At 44.6% G+C, this 26,849-nt stretch overlaps 1 protein-coding gene across 3 annotated transcripts in view; it reads left to right on the forward strand.

The window, feature by feature from the left end:
- The window catches only part of INTS2 (integrator complex subunit 2), a 305,765-nt gene that overhangs the window by 245,149 nt on the left and 33,767 nt on the right, over positions 1 to 26,849 (forward strand). For all 3 annotated transcript variants that reach the window (XM_085649420.1, XM_085649422.1, XM_085649421.1), the window contains exons 20-21: positions 21,337 to 21,520; positions 21,975 to 22,211. In XM_085649420.1, coding sequence (XP_085505546.1) covers positions 21,337 to 21,520; positions 21,975 to 22,211 — 421 coding nt within the window. The remainder of the gene's footprint in view (positions 1 to 21,336; positions 21,521 to 21,974; positions 22,212 to 26,849) is intronic.

Here is a 26,849-nt window from a genome sequence, read left to right on the forward strand (position 1 = left end):
TGATTTTTGTCAATGTCCTTCTTAAATGGCGGCTTCTGATTAGTAAATAGGCTTGCTAGTCCCGCCTTGGTACCGCCTCGTCTGCATTTGTTACCGCCCATAACGATTGGACCTTTTACTTGGCTAGTTACACGGTTGGCTTTATCTAGTGGGTGAGCACTATTTTGTTTATGGACACTGATGGGGACAATGGTGGCTGCTTTTTTTAAAATTTGCATTCTGAGCACGGCGGCCGCTTTAGGGACGCCGTGCTCAGTTGATTTATTTATTTATTTTTTACTTTAATACTGAGAGCGACGCCTGCTTCAGGGACACCGCGCTCGGTTTCAATGTATTTTTTTTACTTTAATACTGCGCGCCGCGCCCGCCTCAGAGAGACCGCGCTCGGTTTCATTATTTTTTTTAAACTTTAGTAATGAGCGCAGAGCCCGCTTTAGGGACACCGCGCTCTATTTTTTTTAACTTCAATAATGAGCGCGGCGCCCGCTTTCCGGACACCGCGCTCTGCAACGCAATGGGTGTTGCTTTTGCAAAGGTTTGAGCTGTTGGTATTGTAAATGACAATGCCTCTTAATTTTTTATAAAAGGCATTGCCATTTACAGTGTCAATGGCTCAAAGACTCATGATTGCTAGAACTATTGCATTGTAAATGCTTGTTATGATAAAATATTCCTTTGCTACAGAAGGGAAATTATGGAACATAGGTGGTTGGAGCTTTTCAACAGATAGGACATTAGCAAGTTGATAGGTCATCATACTTATTACCTCAAATATTTTTGGAACAGGATATACTAATACATACACACGTTTTCACATTTGCGAGCTGTTGGAAGCAAAAATCAAATGTTTGTGTGTGTGTGTATGTATAAATATATATATATATATATATATATCCGAACGCTAGAACACGGAAGTCTGGAGCTTCTAGCGTGGCGGTCCTGGATGGGCTCCGTCACCCTTGTATCACAAACGCACACTTTTGCTGTTCCAAAAAGAATACCAGGACACTCAGGATTCTTTGAAAAGGATTTACTGGGCAGTATAGCGCCTCACCAACGCGTTTCGCTTGATAGCTTTCTCACGGTATATATATATATTCCAAAATTTGCTTCTTACTGGAAACCCAGGCCCGTAGACAATTGGTGTGTGATGCCGGCGAAGCCTCCGGCCGTATTAATCCCAACTTGTAAACAGATAAACAGATAAAACGCACTCTCAGGAAATAACGCCAAGATAACGTTATCTTGGCGTTATCTCCTGAGAGTGCGTTTTATCTGTTTACAAGTTGGGATATATATATATATATATATATATATATATATATATATATATATATATATATATATATATATATATATATATAGATATATATATATATATATATATAATATATATATAATATAAAAATTCTTAGTTGCCGTTTTTGTGAGATGTACTCGCTGGGCGGTTCCGCTGGTAACACAAGCGCCTCCTGCATTGACACACACCTCCTCGTATTCTGCCGACGCGGTTCGGGCTCACGCCCTTCTTTCTGGGCAGTTCCTACAAAGAATGGCAAGCAGAGACCACCAGTTACATCCCCTCATATTTAATAGCATATTGCACTCAGGTGCGTATTTTCGCTATGATTCCTGGGACTGGTAGTCATGTTCCTACCCACGTGGGTAGCTGCCATTCGTTGTGTTACAATACAAAGTTCGTTAAGGCATATAAAAGTGTCCCACACAGTCACACTTGCAAATGGTCCAGCGCCACCATGCTCCGCTAACCGCTGCCCCAATAGACCGCTACGGACCCACCAGGGTAACGTGGCTGTGCAATCTCTATATATTGAGAGATGTATAGATCTACACATCACTTTATATTTATTACAATATACACCTTTTTTAGATTAAACTATTTAAACTATTCTGATTAAACTATTTAAAAAAACAGAGTTGCATTCTTTAACATTGGGTAAATTCAGTGATTATTTACTTGCACAACATAAGCTTATTTGCCCTTTGTTAAGCTGCGTTTGCATAGATACATATTTCATTCAGAAGAGAGAATTTCCAGCTATATCACAATCTGTCTCATATTGGTGTTGTGCACCGGGTACCATATAGCAATTTTTTCTCACCTGATATAAGAGAATTGCTTCCCAGCCATGTTGTTTTTAGCTCTAGGTTTTATTTCTTTATTACATTCATGATGAACATGAGACATGCCACCTGGATACCAGCACATTCACCAGCAATATCTTTGTTCTTTGCAGAGCGCATGTCTGCCACCAGTGTGACCTCTTAGGATTGTGTTGTTTCTTGATCATGGGGTTGTGCATGTCTCTGGGCTGTCTGAAAAGTGCACTACCTGATTACTCTGAGAGATACAGACAATTAGTTGTAACTTGCCTCTGTGAAGCATCTGGATAAAGATATGGAACTGTGAGCTTTGGTGTGTCTTGAGTATGGGATGGTATTTGTGATTGTCTATGATTTGTACGTGTGTGTGTGTGTGTGTGTACTCATGTGGTGGGTTTGTATGTGTTGTGCGTGTCTCAACGGCTTGTCTTTATAATTGTTTGAATAGTTGATCTTGGGTGTAATAAATGTACCTTCGTTGGTGTGGGTTGGACTCTTGGTTATTTATGGTGGCTGCTTGTGGAGTGCATTGCTTTATGAGTAATGGTGATGGTGCTGTGATGGTGTAGATGGTGTAGAAGATGTTGCCACATTGAAATGGTTCTGTTAGGAGATCAAGTAGGCTTTGACAAATTTAAGTGCAGTAGATGGTAGGCTTGAGAGGGAACCTGCAGGCCAATGTGGAGGCATGCGAGTGTGGTTTGTGGCGTCTTGCCAATGTGTTTGCCTTTGCTTCTCCGATGAATGTGGCTCATACAGTGAGTGAGCACCGGCCACCGTATAGCTCGAAGTTGGTTTTAGATCCAGTTTAGGTTCATAAACAAAGGGAAGTTAAACGGGAGTAGGACGGGATGAGAGATTTGATGAAAGCAACACGTTGCCAGGAGATAACCTTTGACACTGTTGTGTTACTAAGATGATAGACACTTTCAGGATAAAAGTGTGAGCATTTTATTGGTTTATCATGAAGCAGTAATTTTAAGTTAGTTTATCTTGCTGTCTTCAAGATTTGGGAGGGGCAGAGGAGTTGTATTTTTCACATGTAGTAATAGTAGAATGTGGAAGGACCCCACTCAGTGCCTGCTGGTGTGGAAGGGGAATGAGGGGAGGGACTCTGTGGCCTTCAGTAATGGAGGAATTGGGCCTGTAGAGGAAGTGGTAAGTAAAGATATGGTACGCACTTCTAAAAATTATAATATGAGGGTGTTCTACTTTGAGAGGTGGTTGAAGTGGCATGTTGCGAGTGACTGCCGATACAGCTCAGTAAAATGCTATTGAGTTTATTCATATGAAGTAGACAGCAAGCAAGCAGATGGAACTTGAAGGGAGTTGGGAAGAAAGGTGGTGAATGGTCAGTAGGGGTACTGGGATCTAAGACCGAATACCCTGCCCATTTGATGTGCCACACTTGCTATAGGCTATAGCAGATCATTCGTTATGGGCCATGAAGAGTGGTCTGGATGGTGCAAAATCATAGCCATACCACGCATTAGTGATGGGCCTGGACATAGGCTAAAGTGTCAGTGAGACAATGAGCTCCCATGCATTGGATATATTATAGATTGCTAGCTTTCTAGTAACATACTGAAACTGTAACATGGTTTTGGAAAAATGTGTTCGAGGCATATGAGCTGCAGATCACACACTTAGGATTGTAGATCGCCATCTGGTGTTGTGCTCGGATGCTTGCAGATTGTTGTTGTCTTCGGAAGAAGTCTTTGGTCACGAGATAGGTGACTCCTCCCTTGGACGACAGTGCGCATGGGCATCAACTCCATCGTTTTTTCCGCCATTGGGTTCAGATGCAACTTTTCCGCTCCGGTTGGATATATCAATTCCAAGCTTTTCGAAGCACAAAACTTCTCACAAATTATCGAAGCACCTTCATTATCGACATCGATTTCATCGGCTCGATTCCGGACGTTGACGCGGGCTGCTGGGCCTATCCATGCCGTGAGGCCTACGTACCCCCAGTGTGGAGCAAAATTTCCACACAGTGACCACCACAAAGTCTGCAACCTGTGCCTATCACCTGAACACGACGAGTCCAGCTGTCCAGCCTGCGCATCCTTTCGATCCAAAAAGAACATTCGAGATCGAAGGCCTCGACGACACATCATGGCACAGAGAACAGCTCCGGAACCAGAGGACATCTTTGATGAAGGCCCGATGTCCCGGAAGAAGATTCTGAAGATCTACAAATAATTTCCGAAGCAGACGACTCAGACGAACCCATCACTCCTGGGCAACGTGTGAGTACTACTGCCCCTGCCCCAACCCCACCAAAACCAAAGGCATTGGTCAAGACTTCGCCTACTGGCCCCAGTCGAGACCGAAAACATCCTTCAGAAGCCCCGCCTCCGGGCTCGGCTCGGAAGAAACATAAGCCTTCCGGTAGCTCGGGGCGGAGCAAACCGCATGTCATTGTCCAACCGGCACTCTCGGCACCGAAGACAAAAGACCACTCGACACCGAAATCGGCTCCAACGCCTTCGGCCCCGAAAACATCAAGGCCAATAGATAAACCGGCACCGAAGGTTCCCAAGCCTACAGATATACCTTAGGCTCCGAAACCAACATCGGCACCAAAACCATCATCGTACCGAAACCAACGGCTAAGGACTCTCATACGCCTCCTAAAATCAAACAATCCACCGATCAACCAAAACCTCGATCGGAACCGAAGAAATCGGTACCAAAGACTGTTCCAGAAGAACAAGAACTTTTTCATCCAGATCCCATCGACCCAAGGTAGAAAAAGATTTATATCAACCCCAAGACTGGGCATGTCACCGCGGTACCATGTAAAAAACGGAAACTGGACACACCACCTGCCCCAGTTCCTGTAAACAGGAAGGACTCTGCAACATCCCCTATGCCTCCTTACTCTCCCATACTGCCTCCTAACCCACCCCCTCTGCCTACACCACCCTTACCTATACCCTCTCCATCACATACACCACCTCCACAGGATGATGATGATGCCCTAGGGGGTGGGGGTGACCCTAATGATCCGTTCACGGATCCAGACACCTCACCACTGGATGATTGCGCATTCCCTCTACCAGACATGCCTGACCCTCAGCCATATCCCTCAAAACCATCGCCTCCTGACGATCACCTGCGGTTTGGCCAATTATTAGATAGAGCGGCACTTTACCACAGCGTCACAATGCACTCAGACGCACCAGAGGAAGACTTCCTATTAGACACTTTCGAACAATCTCAAAAGTCTGTACAAATTCTGCCCATGATTAAAAGAGTCATAAAACATGCCCCTGAAGTATTTAAAGACCCCGTTCGTGTCAGGGTTCTCAACCCAAGGATAGAGAAGAAATATAGGCCTGCCCCTTAAGATCCTAATTACATCAAAGGGCAACTCCCTTTGGATTCTTTGGTCGGTTCTAATGCTAGGAAACGCGCCAACTCCCAAACCACAGGAGATACACCACCCCCAGACAAAGAATCCAGACTGTTAGAAGCCTCTGGAAAAAGAGTAGCAGCACAAGCTGCTAATCTTTGGCGTATTGCCAACACCCAAGCCCTACTAGCACGCTATGACAGGGCCCACTACGACCAATTAGAGACTCTCTTACAACATCTGCCAGACCAATATAAAACCCAGGCAAATGACCTTATCCAGGAGGGAAAACTTATTTCAAATGCAGCAATTAAATGTGCGCTTGACGCCGTAGACACCGCCTCTAGAGCAATTAGCACAAGTGTGCTCCTTCGACGACATGCCTGGCTACGCATTTCAGGTTTTAAGCCAGAGGTACAAACTACCATACTTAGTCAGCCATTCAATCAGGAACAGCTCTTTGGGCCAGCAGTAGACACTGCCCTTGAAAAAATGAAGAAGGACACAGAGACGGCTAAGTCCATGGAAGCATTACAGTCTCCCCAACCACATGGCTCCTTTCGGCGCTCTTTCTATAAAGGAGCCTCCAAAAATGTAGGAGCGGACAACTCCTCTACATTCAAAACCGCTACACAAACATCCCCCAGTAGAGGATATTTTAGAGGCGGATACAGAGGAAACAACAAGGGGCGAGGTCGAGGTAATAACAACACTCCTACCTCCCCTGCCACAAAACAGTGACTTTCCTCCACTCTCCCAAGACCATTCCACTCCGGTCGGGGGAAGACTAAAACAGTTCCTACCTGTCTGGAACTCAATCACAACAGACAAGTGGGTAAGACAATTCATCCAATATGGTTACTGCCTGGAACTCACAACTACCCCCCCCACTCCCCCACATACCGCCCAAACAGTGTTCCATGTCACCAGACCATCTTACGCTCCTCAAACAAGAGGTTCTCTCATTGCTTCAAAAACACGCAATAGAACCAGTTTCCTTAGAACATCATGGTACAGGGGTATACTCACTCTACTTCCTAATCCCCAAAAAGGACGGGACTCTAAGACCAATACTAGACCTCAGACCCCTAAATCTGTATATCAACTCAGATCATTTCCATATGATCACTCTTCAACAAGTGCTCCCACTACTGCAACAAGGCGATTTCCTTGCCACACTAGATCTCAAGGACGCCTACTTCCACATTCCCATACATCCTGCCCACAGGAAGTATTTAAGGTTTGTGGTTGACGGACAACACTACCAGTTTACAGTCCTTCCATTCGGGGTAACAACCGCACCCAGAGTATTCACAAAATGCCTGGCAGTAGTAGCAGCACATCTCAAAAGGCAACAAATTCATGTCTTCCCGTATCTAGACGACTGACTAATAAAAGCCAAGTAATTCAACAAATGTGTTCTACACACTCACCAAACCATCCAAATCTTACACAACTTGGGATTCACAATAAACTATCCCAAATCTCATCTCCAACCCTCTCACATACATCAGTATCTAGGAGCCACCATAAACACCTGCACAGCCCTAGCATATCCCAGCCCAGCCAGGATAGCCAATATACAAGCTCTTATCGCAAAATTCCAAATCCAACACTCTCTTCCAGCAAGAGTGTTCATGCAACTCATAGGCATGATGGCGTATTGATTCTTCATTGTGCCTTATGCAAGACTTCAAATGCGTCCCTTGCAAGAATGTCTAGCACGTCAGTGGAACCAGTCTCACAGACAACTTGCAGATCTGGTGTTGGTGGACAGCCGCACACATCGCTCTCTGAAATGATGGAACATAACAAACCTCTCCAAAGGGCGGCCGTTCCTAGAGCCTCTTCCACAGATAGTGCTGACAACGGACGCATCGCTTACAGGATGGGGAGCCCATCTCCTCGGCCACACCACTCAGGGCAAATGGACCACTCAGTAGAAAGTGCTCCATATCAATTACCTGGAACTGCTAGCAGTGTTCCTAGCACTAAAATCATTCCAACTACATCTCCAGAACAAGTCTGTCCTCATCCGGACAGACAACATGACAGCCATGTATTACATACAGAAACAAGGAGGCACACATTCTCTCCAGCTGTCCCAGCTCGCACAGAACATTTGGAGATGGGCCATTCCCCAGAAAATATACCTACTTGCAGAACACCTTCCAGGGATTCACAATCAATTTGCCGGTCTGTTAAGTCGACAAACTCAACAGATCCACAAATGGGAACTACATCCCCAAGTCCTACTGCCCTTTTTCCAACAATGGGGCCAACCGGACATAGATCTGTTCGCCACACACGAAAACGCAAAATGCCCAACCTTCGCCGGCAGGTTTCCCCACCCGGAGTCAAAGGGCAATGCGATATGAATGAACTGGTCAGGCAGATTTGCGTACGCTTTTCCGCCTCTCCCACTCATTCCATTAGTGGTACGCCATCTCAGGCAACAGTCTCTCAAATTGATCCTAGTAGCTCCCACATGGGCACGCCAGCCGTGGTTCCCAACACTGCTAGAACTCTCGATAGTTCCACACCAAAAACTGCATCTCTCCCCGTCCTTATTAACCCAGAACCATGGAGAAATCGGACACCCAGATCCAGGTCAACTGAACCTGGCGATCTGGCTCCTGAAGTCCTAGAGTTCGGTTACCTCAACCTGCCACCAGACTGCATGAATATTATAAGAGAGGCCAGAAGACCTACCACTAGAGCCTGTTATGCTGCAAAATGGAAACAATTTGCCATTTACTGCACTAACAATCATATAAACCCACTGGATGCATCCATCCAGGACATCATTTGCTACTTACTGCACTTGCAAAGATGTAATTTGGCATACTCATCCATACGTCTCCACCTAGCAGCATTAGCAGCCTACTTACAAAATAGACAACACTTGTCACTCTTTAGAGTACCTGCGATCAAAGCCTTCATGGAAGGACTAAAAAGGATTATTCCTCCCAGATTACCACCCTCTCCAGTGTGGAATCTAAACATTGTTCTTACAAGGCTCATGGGACCCCCATTTGAACCTCTGCATAAATGCGACTACAGTTCCTCACATGGAAAGTGGCTTTCCTTATCGCTATCTCATCCCTCAGAAGGGTAAGTGAGATCCAGGCTTTAACCATACAAGAACCATTCTTACAATTACACCGTAACAAAGTGGTTCTTAGAACAAATCCGAAATTCCTTCCAAAAGTCATATCTCCGTTCCATATTAACCAATCAGTAGAGTTACCAGTGTTCTTCCCAAATCCAGACTCGGTAGCTGAAAGAGCTCTTCATACCTTAGACGTTAAAAGAGCCCTTCTTTACTACATTGACAGAATAAAATCATTCAGCAAAACAAAACAATTGTTTGTTGCTTTCTCTCCACCACATAAAGGCAACCCCATTTCCAAATCTGGGATAGCTAGGTGGATAGTTAAATGTATCCAAATATGCTACCACAAGGCTAAACGCACACTAACGGTTCCCCCCTATAGCGCATTCCACATGCAAAATAGGGGCTTCCATGGCATTCTTAGGAAACATTCCCTTAGAAGGTATTTGTAAGGCAGCCACATGGTCTACAACACACACCTTCACTAAACACTATTGTGTTGACGTGCAAGCAAAGCAACACGCTTCTGTGGGTCAGGCTGTCCTTAAAACTTTATTTCAAACTGCTGCAACCGATACAGGTGACCACCGCTAGGGAAGATACTGCTATATAGTCTATCCTAAGTGTGTGATCTGCAGCTCATATGCCTCGAACGGAATATGCTACTTACCAGTATGCATCTGGTCTTGGCATGTAGAGCTGCAGATCCACACACGCCCACCCACCTCCCCGGGACCTGTATCTGTTCCAGCATTGTCTTACTTAGACATCACTCATGGACATCTCTCTCTTTTCTACAAACTCCATCATTTCCCATCATGGCGAAAAACAATCTAACGACGGAGTTGATGCCCAAGCGCACTGTCGTCCAAGGGAGGAGTCACCTATCTCGTGACCAAAGACTTCTTCCGAAGACCACAACAACCTGCAAGCATCCGAGCCCAACACCAGATGGCGATCTACTATCCTAAGTGTGTGGCTCTGCTGCTCTACATGCCAAGAACAGATGCATACTGGTAAGTAGCATATTCCCTTTCATATTGAGGTAGCAGCTCAAGTGTTAACCTTGGGTTGATTCATATTAGGGCCTGCTGGCTGTAACTCCTGTGTTGAATAGGTAGTCTTACATTTCCTTGTGTACTGTACATTTCTGTGTATTTATCAAAGTGCAGTGGGGAAGAGTCAAGTTTTTACCTCTTTATGTAAGGTCGGGTGTGAAGCCATTTGTCACGGGGTAAGTAGTCAATGGTTACTGTCCAGAATTTGTAGTTTGTGCTTTTATTTACCACCGGTGTCTGTGGGTCCTCTACAATTTAGTTCCTTTGGGTACTTGATTCATCTGCTATAACAAAGTCGAGCAGTAATGGGTTACTGTAGGAGTCCAACACTTCTTTTTCACTCTGTGCTCGAGTTTGTGCTCTTGTTTTCACTCACACTATCTCAGGGATTTGCAGCATGACTGCATGGGTTCTCAGTTCTACCTCAGACCATTCTGAGGTCTCCATGTCATTTCCAAGGAGACAGTCAGCTGGAAGCTTTGGAGAGACCACTACCTATTTCAGGCTAGTAACCCCCACCCTCCTCCACTCCCCTCCCTCCTTCCCCCAACTACCCCTCAGTCTAATGTCACCATGGCCATGGAATGGTCTGTTGTGACACTGCCAGAGTTAGTGAATGGATAGGACTTTACAGTCTGGTATTGTCCTCGGGAAACCAGTGCATATCTCACCAAAGTGTCACTAACACCTGTATCCATCAGGGCTTCTATTCTAGTCCCATTCACAAAGGGGTACTGCAAGTACTTTTTCAGGTTAGGGGTCAGACAGCTAAAGTGGCCAACTCTCCCTCCCCTTCAGAAACTAGAACTTCAGTGTGGACCCTGATTTGCTCTGGGCACACTGTTGATCCCATCTGGAGAGTTGCCACACCAGTACTAACTGGAGGTGGACTAGGGGCATTTTTATTGGGACATGGAGAATCTCCAGTTTGGTGCTCAAGCTTCTTACAAGTGCGACACCAGACCTTTAGGGGATCAACATGTTTACCTTTATACCCACCAATGGGCTGGGAAGACTTCTGGGACCCACCCTCCTGAAGATGATTTTGGGGGGGGAGGGCTTTAGAAGACTCTTGGTTTTTGTCTTTAAGGGGATCACCACCTTTCCCCTGGGGAGGTTTTGTAACCCCTTTCTTTTGGTCACCCCAAGTGAAAGTTTTGGTCACCCTTGTCTTGACCCAATGGCCTGCCTTCTTTCCCAATTCTTGGGGAGAAATTTGACCTAGGTCCACTAGGTATTAATGCAACTTTTCATTTGTGCAATTACTTAACATGTGGTCTTTCATCAACAAATTGTAAAGTCCAACATAGTCCTGCACATGACATCCAGTTAACCAACCATCTAGTGTTTTACTGAGTAGTCCATGAAGTCAACCCAGGATTGACTTTAGGTTCTGTGAGCCCCCTGAATCTAATCCTATGCTCCTCAGTTGTGAGTCCAAAGCCCTCAATCAAGGTGCCCTTCATGAGATCATAGGACTCAGCATCTGGCCCAGTGAGGGGCAGAAGTCTGTCTCTGCAGTTACCAGAGAACAGTTCCGAAAGTAAGGCTGCCCAGTGTGCCTCATTCCACAGGCCCTCTCAAAGGCTGTGAACCATTTGGTGATGTCATCACCTTCCTCATATTTGGGGACTATCCCTTTGGTGATTTTATGGTCACAAGAACTTTCTTTTTCCTCTAGGTTTGATATTGCAGCCACCATTGATGGGGGTAAGACCATCACTAGTGTTTCTTTTTCTAGAGCCAGTAATCTTTTGGCCAATCTTACTATAAGGAGTCCTCTCCACGGAGGCTGTCCTCAGTGATCTCCCCAAGACCTGACCCACCTGTGTGGGTTCTAGGGGTGGTGAGTACTATCATTGGAGTCAGAGGCACATGAGCCCTGTTCTCTCTATCTAGTGAGGGGGGTTGAGGGGGGAGGTTGGGTGTTGTCCTTCCATCACAGGTTTCATCTACTTCTGAGGGGTGTTCCTTAGAGTATTCTGCCAAGAATTCCTGGAGTTTGACAGTGGAAGGATTTGGACCCCCATTAGTATTTTCTTTAGTTTGCATAGATACCTTAGCTCCCTCATCTCCAGGTGGAGGCAAGGGGTGGTGTCGAGCTCATCCACCCTGTTCTCTATATCAGGTATTACTGTAGTCCTGGTTGAAATCTTTATTTTTATTACTAGAACCAAGAGTTACTCAGTAGCAGGTAAGTGGTACTTTCAATACAGTGATACTTTTCAAGATATAGTGTGGTTTTGTAGGAGCATACAAGTTACTTTGCAGTAGAGAAAATGGTTTGTACACTCTTTAGAATACATGCAATTACTTAAGATTACTTTTTAGTTACTTTTCTACTTTTGCACAAAACAAACTTATCACGCAGTTTGGGCATTGTAATACATTAGCAAACAAGTTAACACATTTGAAGATCCTAAGTTACTTTGTTGCAGTACAAGACAGGATCAACAGAAAAACCCACAATGTAATCCTATGGAGAAAAAGCAGTGTTACATTTACAGGTAAGTAAACTGTTTTGGTAACTGAGTTTTGGGGGGTAGAACTAAGGTTCAGTTCAGCACTCTAGGTTCACCAACTACGGCACTAGGGCAGCCGGATGCAGAGTGCAAGGTTGCCAAGGTTAGTTAATGGGGCTAAGGGGCGCCTCGGTTGGTGGCTGCTCACGGGCGGGCCACTCGGTTTTGGGAGACAAGCTCCTAGGTTTAAGGTGAGGGCAAAGGGGGTCCCAAGTTAGTGCCATGACTTCACCACCAGTGGCACAGGGGTGACCAGGTGCAGGGTGCTTAGACGTGTCGGGAGCCCAATGCAATCCTATGGCGGATGTTGTGTTTGGATTTCAGCTGCAGGTTCGGTCCGGGAAGTCTTCCGGGAGGAGCCAACAGCTGGGCAGGTAAGCAGAGATGTCCCTCAACGTCAGAACACTTCGGGATCGGGTCAACAGGACGCAGGGTCGGAGACTGCAGGGGTGCCTTTCGATGTCGGGAATCTGCTTACCGGTCTGGTCGCAGTGGAGTGGGGTCATTGTGAAGAGGCTGCAGGCGTCGACACGGAACCTTGGAGGTGACACCCCTCGATAGTTTGGAGGTCCGAATCGCTGGTGGACCACTCCAGTCTGGATGGACCCTCGGGACACAGGTTGTGAACGGCTGGTGCAGAGGTAAGTCCTGGAGTAGGATTTCTTGGTCCTGCAGCACTTGGATCTTCTTCTGTGGACAAGGCTTCTGCCCTCAGGAGTCTCAAGTCCTTATTGAAGTTTGGGGGGGGGTCAGTCCTCACCAAATCTGAAGGTTGCTGATCCTTTTTGGAGCCGTAGTTTTCTTTGGACCTGCAGGCAGGCCTGTAGGGCTGGGGCCAAGTCAGTTGGGCCTGAAGTCGCCACTGCTGCGATGTCTTCAGGATTCCAATCTTCTTAGGTCATCAAGAACTAGCTTCTGGGTTCAGGGCTGCAGCCTAAATACTGAATTTAGGGGGTGTTTAGGGGTCTCGAGACAACAGCCAATGGGCTACGGCCCTTAGGGTCGGCACAATCCCTGATCCTAATTGGGGGGTGCCTGCCATCTGCAAAATGGCAGGCACTGAAGGCTTTACTTAGCCTCCCCACCTGAGGGGTGGAGCTGGCAGAGGTGGGTAAACCTTCTGTGCTGTCCTGATTTTTCCCACCTGTCTTCCCGACGAAAAGGGGGTGAGACAGGAAAGGTGCTGGCTCTCATAGCAGGCGAGAATGGGGGTCGAGTTGCAAAGGCGGCAAGGCCTTTGAAGCTACCCTGCCACAGATGGCTCTTCCTGACTTCGGGGAGGTATGAACACCTCCGCCCAGGAAAGGCTTGGTTTCTGGGCCTAGGGAGCAGAGGCTCCCACCCCACGGGTCCAGAAACTTGTTTTGTGGTGGCAGGCTGGTGCTCACCAGTCAGGAACACACCATTGGTTGGTTTAGTTCAGGGGTCCCCTCTAATAAGGGACCCCGAGTGCAGGGAATAATAAATTTGACACTGGAATCATTGCTGGTTAAGTATTCTGAGATGTTTGATACCAAACATCCCTGGATTCAGTAAAGCCATTATGGTGCTAGGAAACTCCTAATGACCAGTTTCCCGACCACATACTCAGGATGGCTGTACTGCGCACTGATAATATATAAGAATGGCCTTAGACATTATAGAGACCTATCTGCTCATGCCGATAGGTCCTCACATGACGTATAGTGCACCCTACCTTAAGGATGACTCACCTAGACCTCATGCAGTGCTGGGCTGGCATGGCAAATAGGGATGTGTGCCTTGTCGACTCTTCACTTTTAGCTGCACCACAACACGGAGGCTGCAAGGGCAGTGGTGCATGTTTGTGGTGAGAGGTCTCTCAGGGTGGCATAATACCTACTGCAGCCCTCGGAGGCGTTTCTCTGGCTACCATGCCCTTGCTACCATAGGTACTACTTATAAGGGGCTTACCGGTAGGCTAGAGTTGTGCCAGTTGTGGAAACAATGGTACAGGTTAGGGAAAGAACACAGACCCTGGGAACCTGATAGTCAGGGACCCAGGGCACACTCAGTCAAATTGCATCAGGCAAAAGGTTTGGGGCAACCATGCAGAAATGTCACTTTCCTATAACACCTCACCATTCGTCTCCAAAACCTCATACCCCCACTTAACTACCTTGCATGCTACAAAACCCTAGATCAGCAAATGCCCATTTGTCTGACGTTACATACCACATTATGGTTAACAACATTTATCTTCTTTGCATTATAGAATCATGGCTTAATAACCACTTCTAATCCATTATGATCTTCTAATTCCACAAAAGTATTCTATAATAAGAAAGGACCGACAATCCAAATTAGGTGGTGGAACTCACGCAGACACCTCATTTGAATGTCTAAAGTCGTCATTTCTATCTCCCTGTCCTAACACTTATTCAGTACTTATCATCTATTTCCACCCGCAGCACAAGCTTAAGACTTGCTTTGAATAGCAGGTAACAGAATACATCAATCACCAAACTCTCTCTCCAAACAATATGCATCTAGGTGACTTCAGAATTGAATGAGGAAATGAGAAATGCAAATTGTTTAAATATCTCAACTCCCTCTTACAACTCCATGATTCAAACTAATATTCTACCTTGCCAACTATCAATGCTGGTCCTTCGTGTGTATTCCCTGCGTCAAAATCTGAATCCATCAGGTTGATTTAGTAGTGAATCTCAACACGCTGCCAGAGCAGACACTAATGAATAATATCAGCTAATTGCAATCATACCATAGAAACAATTTACAAATAGTTTTTCTTGGTCTTCATTTTCTTCTGTTAGTTGTCCAGCCAACAAGTGTTTCACCATCTGGGACAGTGACCCACGGCTGTCTTGCTATATCAAATCACTCTGAACCTCCGCGCGAGTTGTACTTCCGTCCGGGTCAATAGGTAGTAGGACTCAAAATCCCAAATCTTCAAACTTATAAGGCTGCCAAACAATTTCGTCTCCATGCATGAGTTTACCCCAGTTATGGTAAATGACCAAATATCATCAAGCATCGTGTGTTCGCTAACTATTAACGCCTGACTTGGATACCAATCCACGTCTCGTCGTCAGGAGTGAGCAAGTGCAGGGCACGAAGTATGGCCCAAGCGGTATTGACCTCTAAACAGACGCCTATCCGTGTCCCTGACCCCTTCCAAACATTACCTCTACCCACCTCCCTGAGCCCTAAAACCGATCACCACCCTTAAAACTCCCTCCAAACCTAACCACAGCCCTTAAAACTACCCTGGTCCCTCTCCCCTGAGACCTGAAACCCTGCAGCCCTTCCAAAAACTACCTTGATCCCACACACCCTGCCCTGAACTCTAAAACCGATCCCCACCCCTAATAACAACCTCCACCAAACCCGTCCCCAGCCCCACTTACCTGTCCGCGTCTGGAGATTCCTGTTCCGACACTTCCTCTTCTCCCCACCAATCTGAACTCTAGACCGCTATCTGCCTTAACCACGCATTCGGGAGAGAAAGGGATAGTAAGCTGACAATGGAGGGTGTACAGGAGAGGATGGTGGAAGGAAGTTGACAATGGAGGGCCGGCAGGAGGGGCTGGAGACTAAGCTGTCAACAGGACAGGTGGGAGGGGATGGGGGAGGAAGCTGACAACGGAGGGTGAGAGGGATTTGGGGCACCAAGCTCAGAGCGCAGGGCGGGCAGGAGAGATGGTAAGCGACGAGACAACAGAAAGGTGGAACGGATAGGGAAACATATGGACAACAAAGGGTGGTTAGTAGGTTATGGTGTAAACGGAGGAGGCAGTGGTGGGGAAGCAAGGACGGCAGGGGAAGGTGGGTGAGAAGGGAGTAAGAACAGCAAATGTGTGAGCGTGAGAAAGGAACAAAGAGGGAGTAGAAATACTTGAGGGAGTCAGTTGGAAAAAAAACAGTCTCTTGAATGCTTAAAGTAAAAGTAATGCCTGAAAAACGAGCAGTTGAAGAACACAAGTAATACGTACATACTCCAATGGGAGGGACAAACAGAGGAAGAGGAAGGAAAGCCCTACAGACGCTGGCTAATGAGAACAAGCAAATGAGAGTGACCATGAAAAGAGTACATTGTTAAATTCTCAGTGTCTCCCTCACCAGTGGTCACCTGCACTCAAAATCATTTGGGATCCCTTACACATGCAAAATAACCAGACGGCAAATATCAAGCTTAAGGTGCTGAAGTAAATCAAATCATTCCAGCCACCGGCGCTCATAAAATATGCAGCTCATGTCCTATGTTATCAGGACTAGATTCAAGCCAAGCTGTCCTAGCTACTTTTCAACAAACCACCCTCAACTCGTTCAAGGAAGTTCTCAACTCCACCACTAGACTTCTGTAAAAATTACACCTACAACACTCCTATTCTCCTGGACCTTCACTGGCTTCCCTTTTGAGGCAAGAATAAAGTTTAGATTAGGGTGCCTAGCCTGCAAAGTATTTAATCTCTACTCTCCTTCCTTATTCAACCTCCTCAAACCATCAGGTGGCCTATTAGGCCTCAGAAGTAAAGACCACTTTCTCCTAAAATGTCCTAGCTTCAGAACAGCACACGCTTAGTGTTAATCTTTCCCAGAGCCACAACTCTCCAATGAAACTCCCTACCAGGTGATCTCAGAACTAAACACACCTTAGTATTGGTTAAGCAACACCTAAAAATGCATATGTTAAGACTCCATCTAATTCATAACTCTCCTCCATCTAATTTATAACTCTCCTCCTGACCATTTTATCTTCATTTAACTGCAACCCTCTTTTGGTTTACTGCGATTCTGCATTCTACATTACACCATATCCCATGTAGCCACATTCTAATACGCTCTGTGTCTTATACTTTAGCAAATTAATTTGTCCCTTGACTGCGTTCTTCTTGCAGTACTTTATCTTGATCCGCTTCCATGATGCTTAACCGATCAAGTCCGATAGGGCCATTGAATTATATTTTACAGAGTTACCTGTTAGAACTATCACCCCCCCCCCTCCCCCCCCCCCCACCCCCTTCTTGAGTTCTTCACTTTTCACAGTTCATCAAATCTTTTTGGGGAGATATACAGTGCCCACACAGTTCATGAGCGCCTGTATAAACAGATGAAAAACGTCTGTCCACCTAAATGCATTGTCACAATATGAGGCACTAGCCCACAAGACGCTGTTCTGGCAGTCAAAGATTTTTTGGGAGGGATTGCTAATAAACTTACCTTCAAAAATCATTATGCAACATAAACGTAGTGCTGTCCTCTTTAATTGTCCTTTCCATTGTAACCAATGCACCCTTTCCACATCAAACATCTGGCTTAAAAGTACTGCTTTCATTTTCATGGTAGCTTTCCTGATTGCTGTTAAAGAGTAAGTGAAATCCATATAGGTTCAGCTGAAGCAGATGAAATTCAAAAGGGTAACGTAAATTTAAAGGATGTATTCCAGATTTACTGCAGTTTCTGAATTCCATTGTAGGTGGACTGTTTTCCTGACAGCATCCTAATAAATCCCCAAATGAAGAGAGCACAAGTGGCACATTGAGTCATTACACTGAAAGAAAAACAGCTTTTCCGCAGCATCTCACTTAACTGTAGTAGTGGGAAATGCATACGATTTGTGTAACATGAATCTACCCTTGAGAATTACTGCTACTTTGATGAGTGAAAATTACAGCTGTTGGATGCTTGGTGAGTTCTTCTGTTGCACAGCTTTGCAAAGTGTCTACATGGATATCTCTGAAAGTCTTCTACCCCCATTGCTGCATGATGATGGATATGAAAATAAATGCACAAGCTGGTGATGCTGGCCTGCACAATCTATTCCACCCAACCTGACATTCACTGTGTGGCACTGTATTAAAATACAAATCGATATGGACTGACCGCACTCCGTAGTAATCCAAAATTCTAATATTAACCAATGTTAATAGGTTAGGTGCTAGTGAGGGCCACCGCCTGATCGAGCGAGGTGTATGAAATATATGGCAAAAACGTCCTCCTACAAGGAAAAGACGGACTCACGTCAGCACTCTGTATGGGCGCATTGGCGCTTTGAAATATCTCAACAAAGTCAAAGGAAAATCAGTAACACTTTTATCATTTTACTTATGTTGACGATTTTATAAAGTTCTTCAGAAAATTGTTGCTCCTTCACATAATCAATCTCGTGTTGAGCAAACAACTTTGAAGTAACATGTATAACTTCCAGTAAAATTAACTCCCCGATGCATTTCGGGTCTAACCCTTCGTCGGGGGAATTTCCTACGAAAAAATGAAAAGAAAATGCTGTATCCAGGAGCACAACCAATGCAACACGTAGTGACAAAATCACTTTAAAATAACAATAAACACTGAGAACAATCATGGTGAATATAGCCGTAAACTAACGAAAATTCTGCAATAGTAGAAAATTTCTCACTTATGCACAATAGTAACATCAAATCGCGTTCTAAGAGACATGTAACAAAATTTTCAAAGAATTTTGGTGCGGTGTTAAAAGTGTGAAAGAATTAAAGGTAAAAATAAGGTTAATAAAGATGCAGAACGATATTCTAATGCTCACGAATTCTCTAAGCGTGCAAACAGGTGTTGCTTGACCAATCGCGTGATCGGGAAATGAGAAAAAGTCTAAGAATTTCATTGAGTTGATAAAAAGCATAGTTAACAAGGCAACCAAAAGATGAAGCTTCCCCAAAAGTGAAGAGATTATGAATGTTAGGAGTGAACAGAAAACATGTAGATAAGAGTGCTTAGAGGAGCGTACCTGTTACCGTGAATCCATCGACATGCATTCGAAGAATGGTGTCCCTCGTACCGAGACCCGGAAGTTAAATACTTTAAACCGGAAATAAACCCATTTCGTGCCTGGTCGCGTAATTATCAAAAACAAACAAATAATGTGATTAAGGGTGCTCGGTGCCACTTAAGTGAAACCCTGGTTGGAGTGCTACAGAACTCAAAAAAAGGAGCAAAAAACGTTCCAAATTTAAATAAAGAACAGCGAAGATAATGAGAGACGCGCATGCGTGTATCCACTTACACAGATTTTTGTTGCTATGGAAACACGCATATACAAGCTTATTATTGACAAAGCATGAACAGCGATATAGCGAAAATAAATAGAAATACAACATCGCGGTGCGAAGACGTGCATCTGCTGGGTAATGTGGGCTAAATCCTACTGTGGCTAAAAAAATTGTGGAGAAACAATCGACAAAGTGACAACATAAAGCTAAAAAATGACAGTGTATGGAAATTTCACCATGTTATAGATAACAACTGAATTCAAGGCGTTCATTTAACCCCTTGTGGTGCACGGAATCAAGTTGATTAATCCAGAACAATTCTCGTTGGAGTAAAAATGTACGATAGTCTCTTCCATCTTTTTCAATGATAAGTTCTAGAACCATGTATCTCAATTGGTTGATACTGTGTCTGGCTTCCAAAAAATGTGATGCTACTACAGATTTGGTGTTTCTAGTACATATGCTACTTTTGTGTTCATTGAGTCGAACCTTAATTTACCGTTCAGTTTTACCCACGTACGGTAAACCACATGGGCATTTCAACAAATATGCTAAAAAGCTTGAATCACAGGTAGCATTGACAAGTAATTTAATTGGTGATCCTTTTGAAGGGTGTGTCACGCTAGCTCCCCTAATGATGTTATTCCAGTTACCACAATGGTGACAAGGAATAGTTCCTTTAAAAATCGATGCTTGTTCTGGTTGACTTTTTTTAAGTAGTTGGAGAAGATTATTAGTTTGCTGGTAAGCAAAAATAGGTAATGATTGAAAAATTCCTTTAAAATCTGTCTCTGATTGAAGTAATGGCCAATATTTTTTGATAATTGACTTAATCTTCATGCTACTTGTAGAATACTTAGACACAAAAACCATTTTAGTTTCCTTCGAATCCAATTTGGCTTTGGGTTGAAGAAGATCAATCCTGCTTTTCTCTTGTGCTCGATTCATAGCACCCTGTAGAATGGACTCTGGATAAGCACGTTGTCTAAATTTGTTGATCAATAGTGTACAGTTTTCATCATATTCTACTTGTGTAAACGATATTCGGTTAAGCCGTAATAGTTGTGAATAGGGTAAATGTTTTTTAAGTGATTTTTGGTGAAAGCTGGAAAAATGCAAAAGGTTATTGCGATCTGTAGGTTTTGAAAAAACAGTAGTACTCAATTGATTACTTTCCAAAGTAATCCGTACATCTAAATATGTAATACTGCTCATACTCGTATCATAAGTAAATTGAATACGTTCATCAATGGAATTTAACAGTGCAATGTTCGCTACCAGTTCAGAATCCTGTCCTTTCCAAATTAAAAAATATCGTCACTGTACCTGTACAAAATAACCAAATGCTTAAACCAATGCTCCTGAGACAAAATGTGGTCAAGTTCAAACCTGTGCATAAACAAATTAGCATACGAAGGTGCTGCACAATTGCCCATAGAAGTGCCGGATAATTGGGTGTAAAAATCATTATTCCAAATAAAATAACTGTGATATAAAGTGAAATGCATTAGTTCTAAAAGAAAAATCTTGAGGTTGTCAGGTTTGGTGCTTGGAATCAAAAATTATTCTAGAGCCTGAAGTCCTTGATCATGCGGGATGGGTGTATAAAGTGACTTCACATCGATAGTGCAAAGAATAAGTGGAACGTGCTCATCTATCTCTATTGATCTGAGTTTTTGCCACTGTATTAAAATAAACATTTGAATCTGTAATGCAGCCACTGCTGGAGAAAATGAAGTTACTTGCATGTAAAAGTAGTTCCCCTTCATTTGTATAGTGTATAGATTTGCAGGCACCCCATCCTGGCTCCTAGTAGTGGTTAGTTGATAACTGTGCTCAGAATTAGACTGATATTGTATCCGTAGGTTAAGATGGAATGGATTCATAGGGTTAAAACAGACAGTAAAAAATAGCCCTTTGAAGAGGGCTAGTGGAATAATTTTTCATTTTTTCTCCCTGGTCTGTCATGTGGAATGTTTAAATAAACATGAGTGTAGAAAAGGTACCAGTAGTGGAGAACTACATTTACAAGTATGCAACGTAATTGTACTCATCCTTTTTAAAGTTTGCTTTAAGTATCTACTTTTCTTTGGGGCTGTTGAGTTAATATGTATAGCAACATATGTAATGCTTTATTATTTACTATCAGATGCCCCCCTCTGATGGACGTTGCTCTGCACATGTTGAACGGGTATCTTCTTGCATCTAAAGCCTTTTTGAGTAATCATTTAAAGGAGACTGCTGACCAAGATATCAAACCATCGCAAAACAACATGTTGGAGACCCCAGAGGTTACCAGAGAAGAACTGAAAAATGCGTTACTTGCAGCACAGGTACATGGTTATTTGAAACTGTTTTCAAGATATAATTATAGAAGAAGTCCTCTTCCTCTTAAGTTGACAATTCTCTTGGACTAAAGAGATCAGTGCAGTGCTTTTTACAAACCTTACACTGGCACACTGTAAAGCATTTACACAAAAGCCTAGAGGCAGTTCATTTCACAATTCAATTGTGTTCAATCTTGGCCTGGGTTAGATTTGTATAAATACAATTTTTCAATTATCCAAAGTTAGAAATGTGAAACAACTTAAGTAAGTTAATAAGCCACTCTCAAAGCACGGGCCCTTTTTCACACCAGAACTTTGTTCATTACAAAAGTGTTTGAAGGGAGAAGGCTGGAGTATGCACCCTTGAGTTCATAATTAATTATATGTTGGCACATACATCGATGCATAGTTGGTAGCACACTCACACGTTTAACTTGAACGCTTTTATTTTTTTTGGCAGGATAGTGCGGCTGTGCAAATTTTATTGGAGATTTGTTTACCTACGGATGAAGAAAAGACTCACGACATCTTCTCTGCTAGCCTGTTAAATAATACTCTAAATGGTACTTCTGGGCCACCTGCCAAGGGAGATGAAGTTTTGCTATGTAACCTGCGAGAGGTGCAGTGTCTAATCTGCTGCTTATTGCATCAGATGTTCATTGCAGATCCCAACATCGCCAAACTGGTTCACTTTCAGGTCTGTTGTCAGCAAAATAAATTTACTACGCATGTATGTATACAAGGTCATCTTATTATGGCCAAAGTAGCACCCACTGCTTTGATTAAAATATTCTTCTGTTTGAAATATGTTAATGTGCCACATGGATCTATTAGTCAACCTATGCATTATTCAGTGTATGACGCTAGACTAAGTATCCATTTTTTAGGGTAGTCCTATGAGATTGTTTAATTTAATTTGACGCTATTCTGCTTTGACCCCACTATCTTCCGTGGGTACTTCAAGGATTTTTAGGTCTCGCCTATGCAGCGCGCATGCGCTGCATAGGAGGGCCTTTAGCCATCGCTCTGCTCATTTTCAAGCACACACTCGTGCTTGTGGCGGCATCCATCTTGCGGGAGCGAGCAGGGGCACGCCACAAGCACAAGTGCAGTGCTTGAAAATGAGCAGACTGCTCTCCCAAGCGCGCGCGCCTCTCTCCTCGCCCACATGTCCCTGCCACTCACTAGCTCCGCCTTCTCAGTCTTCTTTTTGCTTGCGCTTCTTGTTTGTTTTTGTCTCCTTACTCTAGGCGAACCATTGCTCCACTCTAGCTTCATTTCCATCCCTGTCTTTTCACTTTCTTCATTCCTCCCTACGATCGAACCTCTCACTCCATTCATTTCCATTTTTCTCACTGCTTTCATTTAAATTCTCTCATTTTGCTCTCTTACATCTCCCCGCCTTTATAACACTTTCTTTTCCTTAGTATCTTTCTCCCATCTCTCACCTTCCCTCTTTCTAATTTCGCCCCCAACCCTCTTACCATGTTTCCACTTTTCTTTCCTTATTTCTCTCATCCCTCTGATTTTCCCCTCTCCAATCCCTGTCCATCTTACGTCTTTCCCTTTCCCCCTATCTCCTTTCCACTACCCTCATGTCTACTTCCCTCTGTAACCTCTTCAATTTCCGCAACTTTCCCTATTTCCCTAACCCTCACACCCGTCCCTCCCTGTGTGCTATTTTCCCTTTCACTATTACCGCCTCCCTAACCCTCTTCCCCTACCTCCACTTCAATCTTCTTTCTTCCCCACTGCCACATCTTCCCCTTCTCATTTCACTCTACACTTTCTCACCCCTTGTACCCACCTACCCCGACCCGTATTTTTCATCCCTCAAACTTCACCCCTTTCTCCCTGGCCCTACATTTTGTACTTTCGCTCCTCCCACACTATGGCTCTCTCTCTCGCGCGTGCGCACCTCCTCCCGCCTGTCCGGGTTTGGAACGATGATGCCGCTTGGCTGGTGGATTCCCCTTTGAAACTAGAGCCTCACTTACCACATCTCCTTTTATTAGAGGATAAAACACAGCGCTCAGGGAGGGGCCGCCCCTTACCTTGCCAATCACTTTGAACAGTTTAAGGGGGCAGATGAGAGCACCGAGTAAGTACAGAATAGTTGCTAAAATTGGGCCTTGAAAAGGTGGTTTTGCATTAAAAAAAAAGGTACGTGTTGGACCTAAAAAAATATGCACTGGGTCTAGGAAGGTAGGTGTTTTTTTGTCAATGTCAAGACCCTGGCAAGACAATATAGAACAAGCATTTGCAATGCAATATGTCTCGCAGTTACGCAAGTTTGAGCTATTGGCATTGTAAATGGCTATGCCTTTTATTTTGGTTTTGGTTTTTAAAACATAAATAAATGACATTGTCATTTACAATGACAATAGCTTAAACTCGCATAAATGCGAGACCTATTGCATTGCAAATGCTTGTTGATTTAAGAGCCGGACAAATTCCTATGGGCCTAAGGAAATTAAGTTGTGTTTACCATAGGAAGCTGTAATGCGGTCTTGATGTTGTTTATCATAGGGATTTTCCCTGTCCTTAGCACCTACCTTGTCTTTGGCTAGGCTGTTTGTCTCTTGGCTCTTCACATAGCCTGCTTCATAAAAGGAACGTTTACAAAATGGCAGTGGCTCAACAGATATTGTGGGCTACCACAAAGGGTATGTCATTAATGCAAGATAATATACGAGTATAGGTGGCAAAAAAGTAGGAGAAAAATAGAGGCCCTACTTTTTCCATGCCATTCTGATGTCAGAAAATTGTATTTTAAGAGTGACGGCATATGACTTGCCGTTTTAAATGTTATTCATTACAGTATCACAAAGTAAATATAACTTTGAGCCTGGTCTAGAGTTTGGCGAACGGGTACTCTCACAAACGTGACAGATATCCCACCTTATTGAAATTGCATTAGGATATAATGTGCAGGAAGATAGGAGCTGCAATCTCACCTTGATCCAAAATCATCTGTAGGTCATAGGCAGCTAGCATCACCACTTTTTCATGAGCCTAAGATGGTGGCTGCTGGAGGGGCAACGTCTATGAGAGTTTCTGTGCAGTAAACCCTCCTGTGTGATACGAGAATGCCAGTGTTCTTGGATGCAGTCACATCCAGGTTGTGGACAGTTGCAGATAGGCTTGCCTTTGGTGCTCCGCTGATGCAGTTGTGCAAGCAGGCCATTTATACAGTTTGCATCGATCTTTCAAACCACTAGGCCATTATAGTAACAAAAAAATAAAGATGGATGCTGCAATTTGAAACTAGCCAGTAAGAAACGGCTACTGCTGCAATATAGTTATAGATACACAGGGACAAATTTGAACATTTTGAACAGTAGTAGAAAAAGGCACTGACAGATCTTTCTAAAGTCTTTAAAATAAAATTGTGCTTGATAAGTTTTGCAGTATGAACGCATCTGTTCTGCCATCTAGTGGTTGGGTTCGAAATCGTGTTTTGTCCTTCTTCTGTTTTTCTGTTTTTAGGTCTCGCCTGGCGAACGCAGTGCGAAAGTGCTGTCGCCAGCGAGATCTATTGTTGCTGACTTGCCTCGGAAGTGGGACAGGAGATGGGCACACACAGGGTGATTGGAGCCTGTGAACGCACACGTACAGCCACGCGGTGTGCACATCTCCTGTCCCCCTTCCGTCCTCAGCAGCCTCATGCACTTTCACTTTCCCCGTCAGCTCCACGGAGACAGCTTGTTTTACATTAAGCTTCGTATCTTTATTAAGCATTAAGCACTCTGTCTTTAGAGGCGAAGATACAACCATTCAGTTAAGGAGGCGGGGGGGCTAGAGTTGCGAACCGTTACACCCCACACTCAAGCTTCTTCAACTGAGAGACTCTGGGGATGTGGCAGCCTTCGTGGCCTGCTGTCCCATCCCTGCACGGGCGGTGGTTATCTTGTGGGGTGAACATGTCAGTGTACCAAATCTCCCCACTTGACGAAACAATCATTCCTTCCAGCTCACTCCCCTACTTCCCTAGGTTTACATATTCATACAGCGCCACATACACATCTTTCGGAGACACATATGGAGTCTTTCTTCCCACGACACCCTGATCACAGACACGGATGTCAGGGGCTTTCACTGTCATTACTTTACCCACCTCTAACCTGTGTTAACTATAAAGAATTCCGTACGAACCCCCTCCCCCCCCTCCCACTTGTCTTTTCGCTGAGGGGAGGAGTGACCTTCACTTCTTTCTATCTGAGGAGTCCTGCTATCCCTCCACCCAAGACCTTCGGAGAGGGAACCTTAAGCCCTTGATTTTCCCAGGGGTCTGTACTCACTTCGGCCGGGCTCCACTGCCGCTCGGAAAAGCTGAGCGTGCTGGAAAGCAGGGCCGCGGCCTGCTCAGGGTATATGGGTTAAGAAGGAGGAGGCCAATCCCAGAGAGACACGTCAGCCCGTCCCCAAGAAAACGCTGCTTATGCCCACTCCGAGTGCAAAGTCCGCCCCGCCAAGAACCCGCCCACCATCTTCCCAACTCCGTAATGGGGGCGGCCCCAAAACGTGGAAACTCCTCCCACGGCTCAACCCAGCTGCCTGTTTATGTCCTTGCATCCAGACAAGTGACATCATACCTACAAGTCACGACTATTGCCTTTGTCAATGGTTGTTAGTTGCATAAAATAAATAAGCAGCAAGTAATACTTGTTGGAACTGCCTCTTGCGCCTCTTCCCTGTCTCACTGATGGCCGGGCTGACATCTCACTTCAGGGGGAGAACTGCGCGCCGCCCTGTGAGTGCTCTTTTATGGTTGTTTTAAGAATATTTGAGGGGCAAAGCAAGACACATTTCAACTCTTTTTGTGTGACCATAAAACTATACTTATAGCATAAATGGGTGATCAGATTCTAATAAGTTCCATATGGCGCCCCAAACCATGTCTTACTTGGTGCCCCGCGGTCCTCAAGATGACACTGCGTCGCTGCGGCCCCTTCCACCCCGCAGTTGCTGGACACAGCAAGAGGTCTGACCTGTCCATGGAGCACAGACTCAACGAAGCAGAAGGAATGAAGGCCACAGCCCGAAGCCCGTATCTTTAGGACAGAACCATTAACTGGACAATAATGTGACAATAATCTAGTGATTTGGGGGGGGGGGGGCTATTCCTAAGTAAACACCCTGTAATTGCAATTACATGTACATAGCGCTTACTATGCCTGACGAGGTGTTGAAGCGCTGTACGGCGATTAGCACACTACTCGGAACCTCCCCCTGCTTTAAAAAGGCCCTCGTGTGCGCACACACAACCACAGGAGCACACAGTGTATTGCCCATGCGCCGTCCTGCATCTACGGATCACATTCTTGGCCCTGGT

This window comes from Triturus cristatus, chromosome 3_2 (genome assembly GCF_964204655.1).
Source record: "Triturus cristatus chromosome 3_2, aTriCri1.1, whole genome shotgun sequence".
Lineage (NCBI taxonomy): Eukaryota > Metazoa > Chordata > Amphibia > Caudata > Salamandridae > Triturus > Triturus cristatus.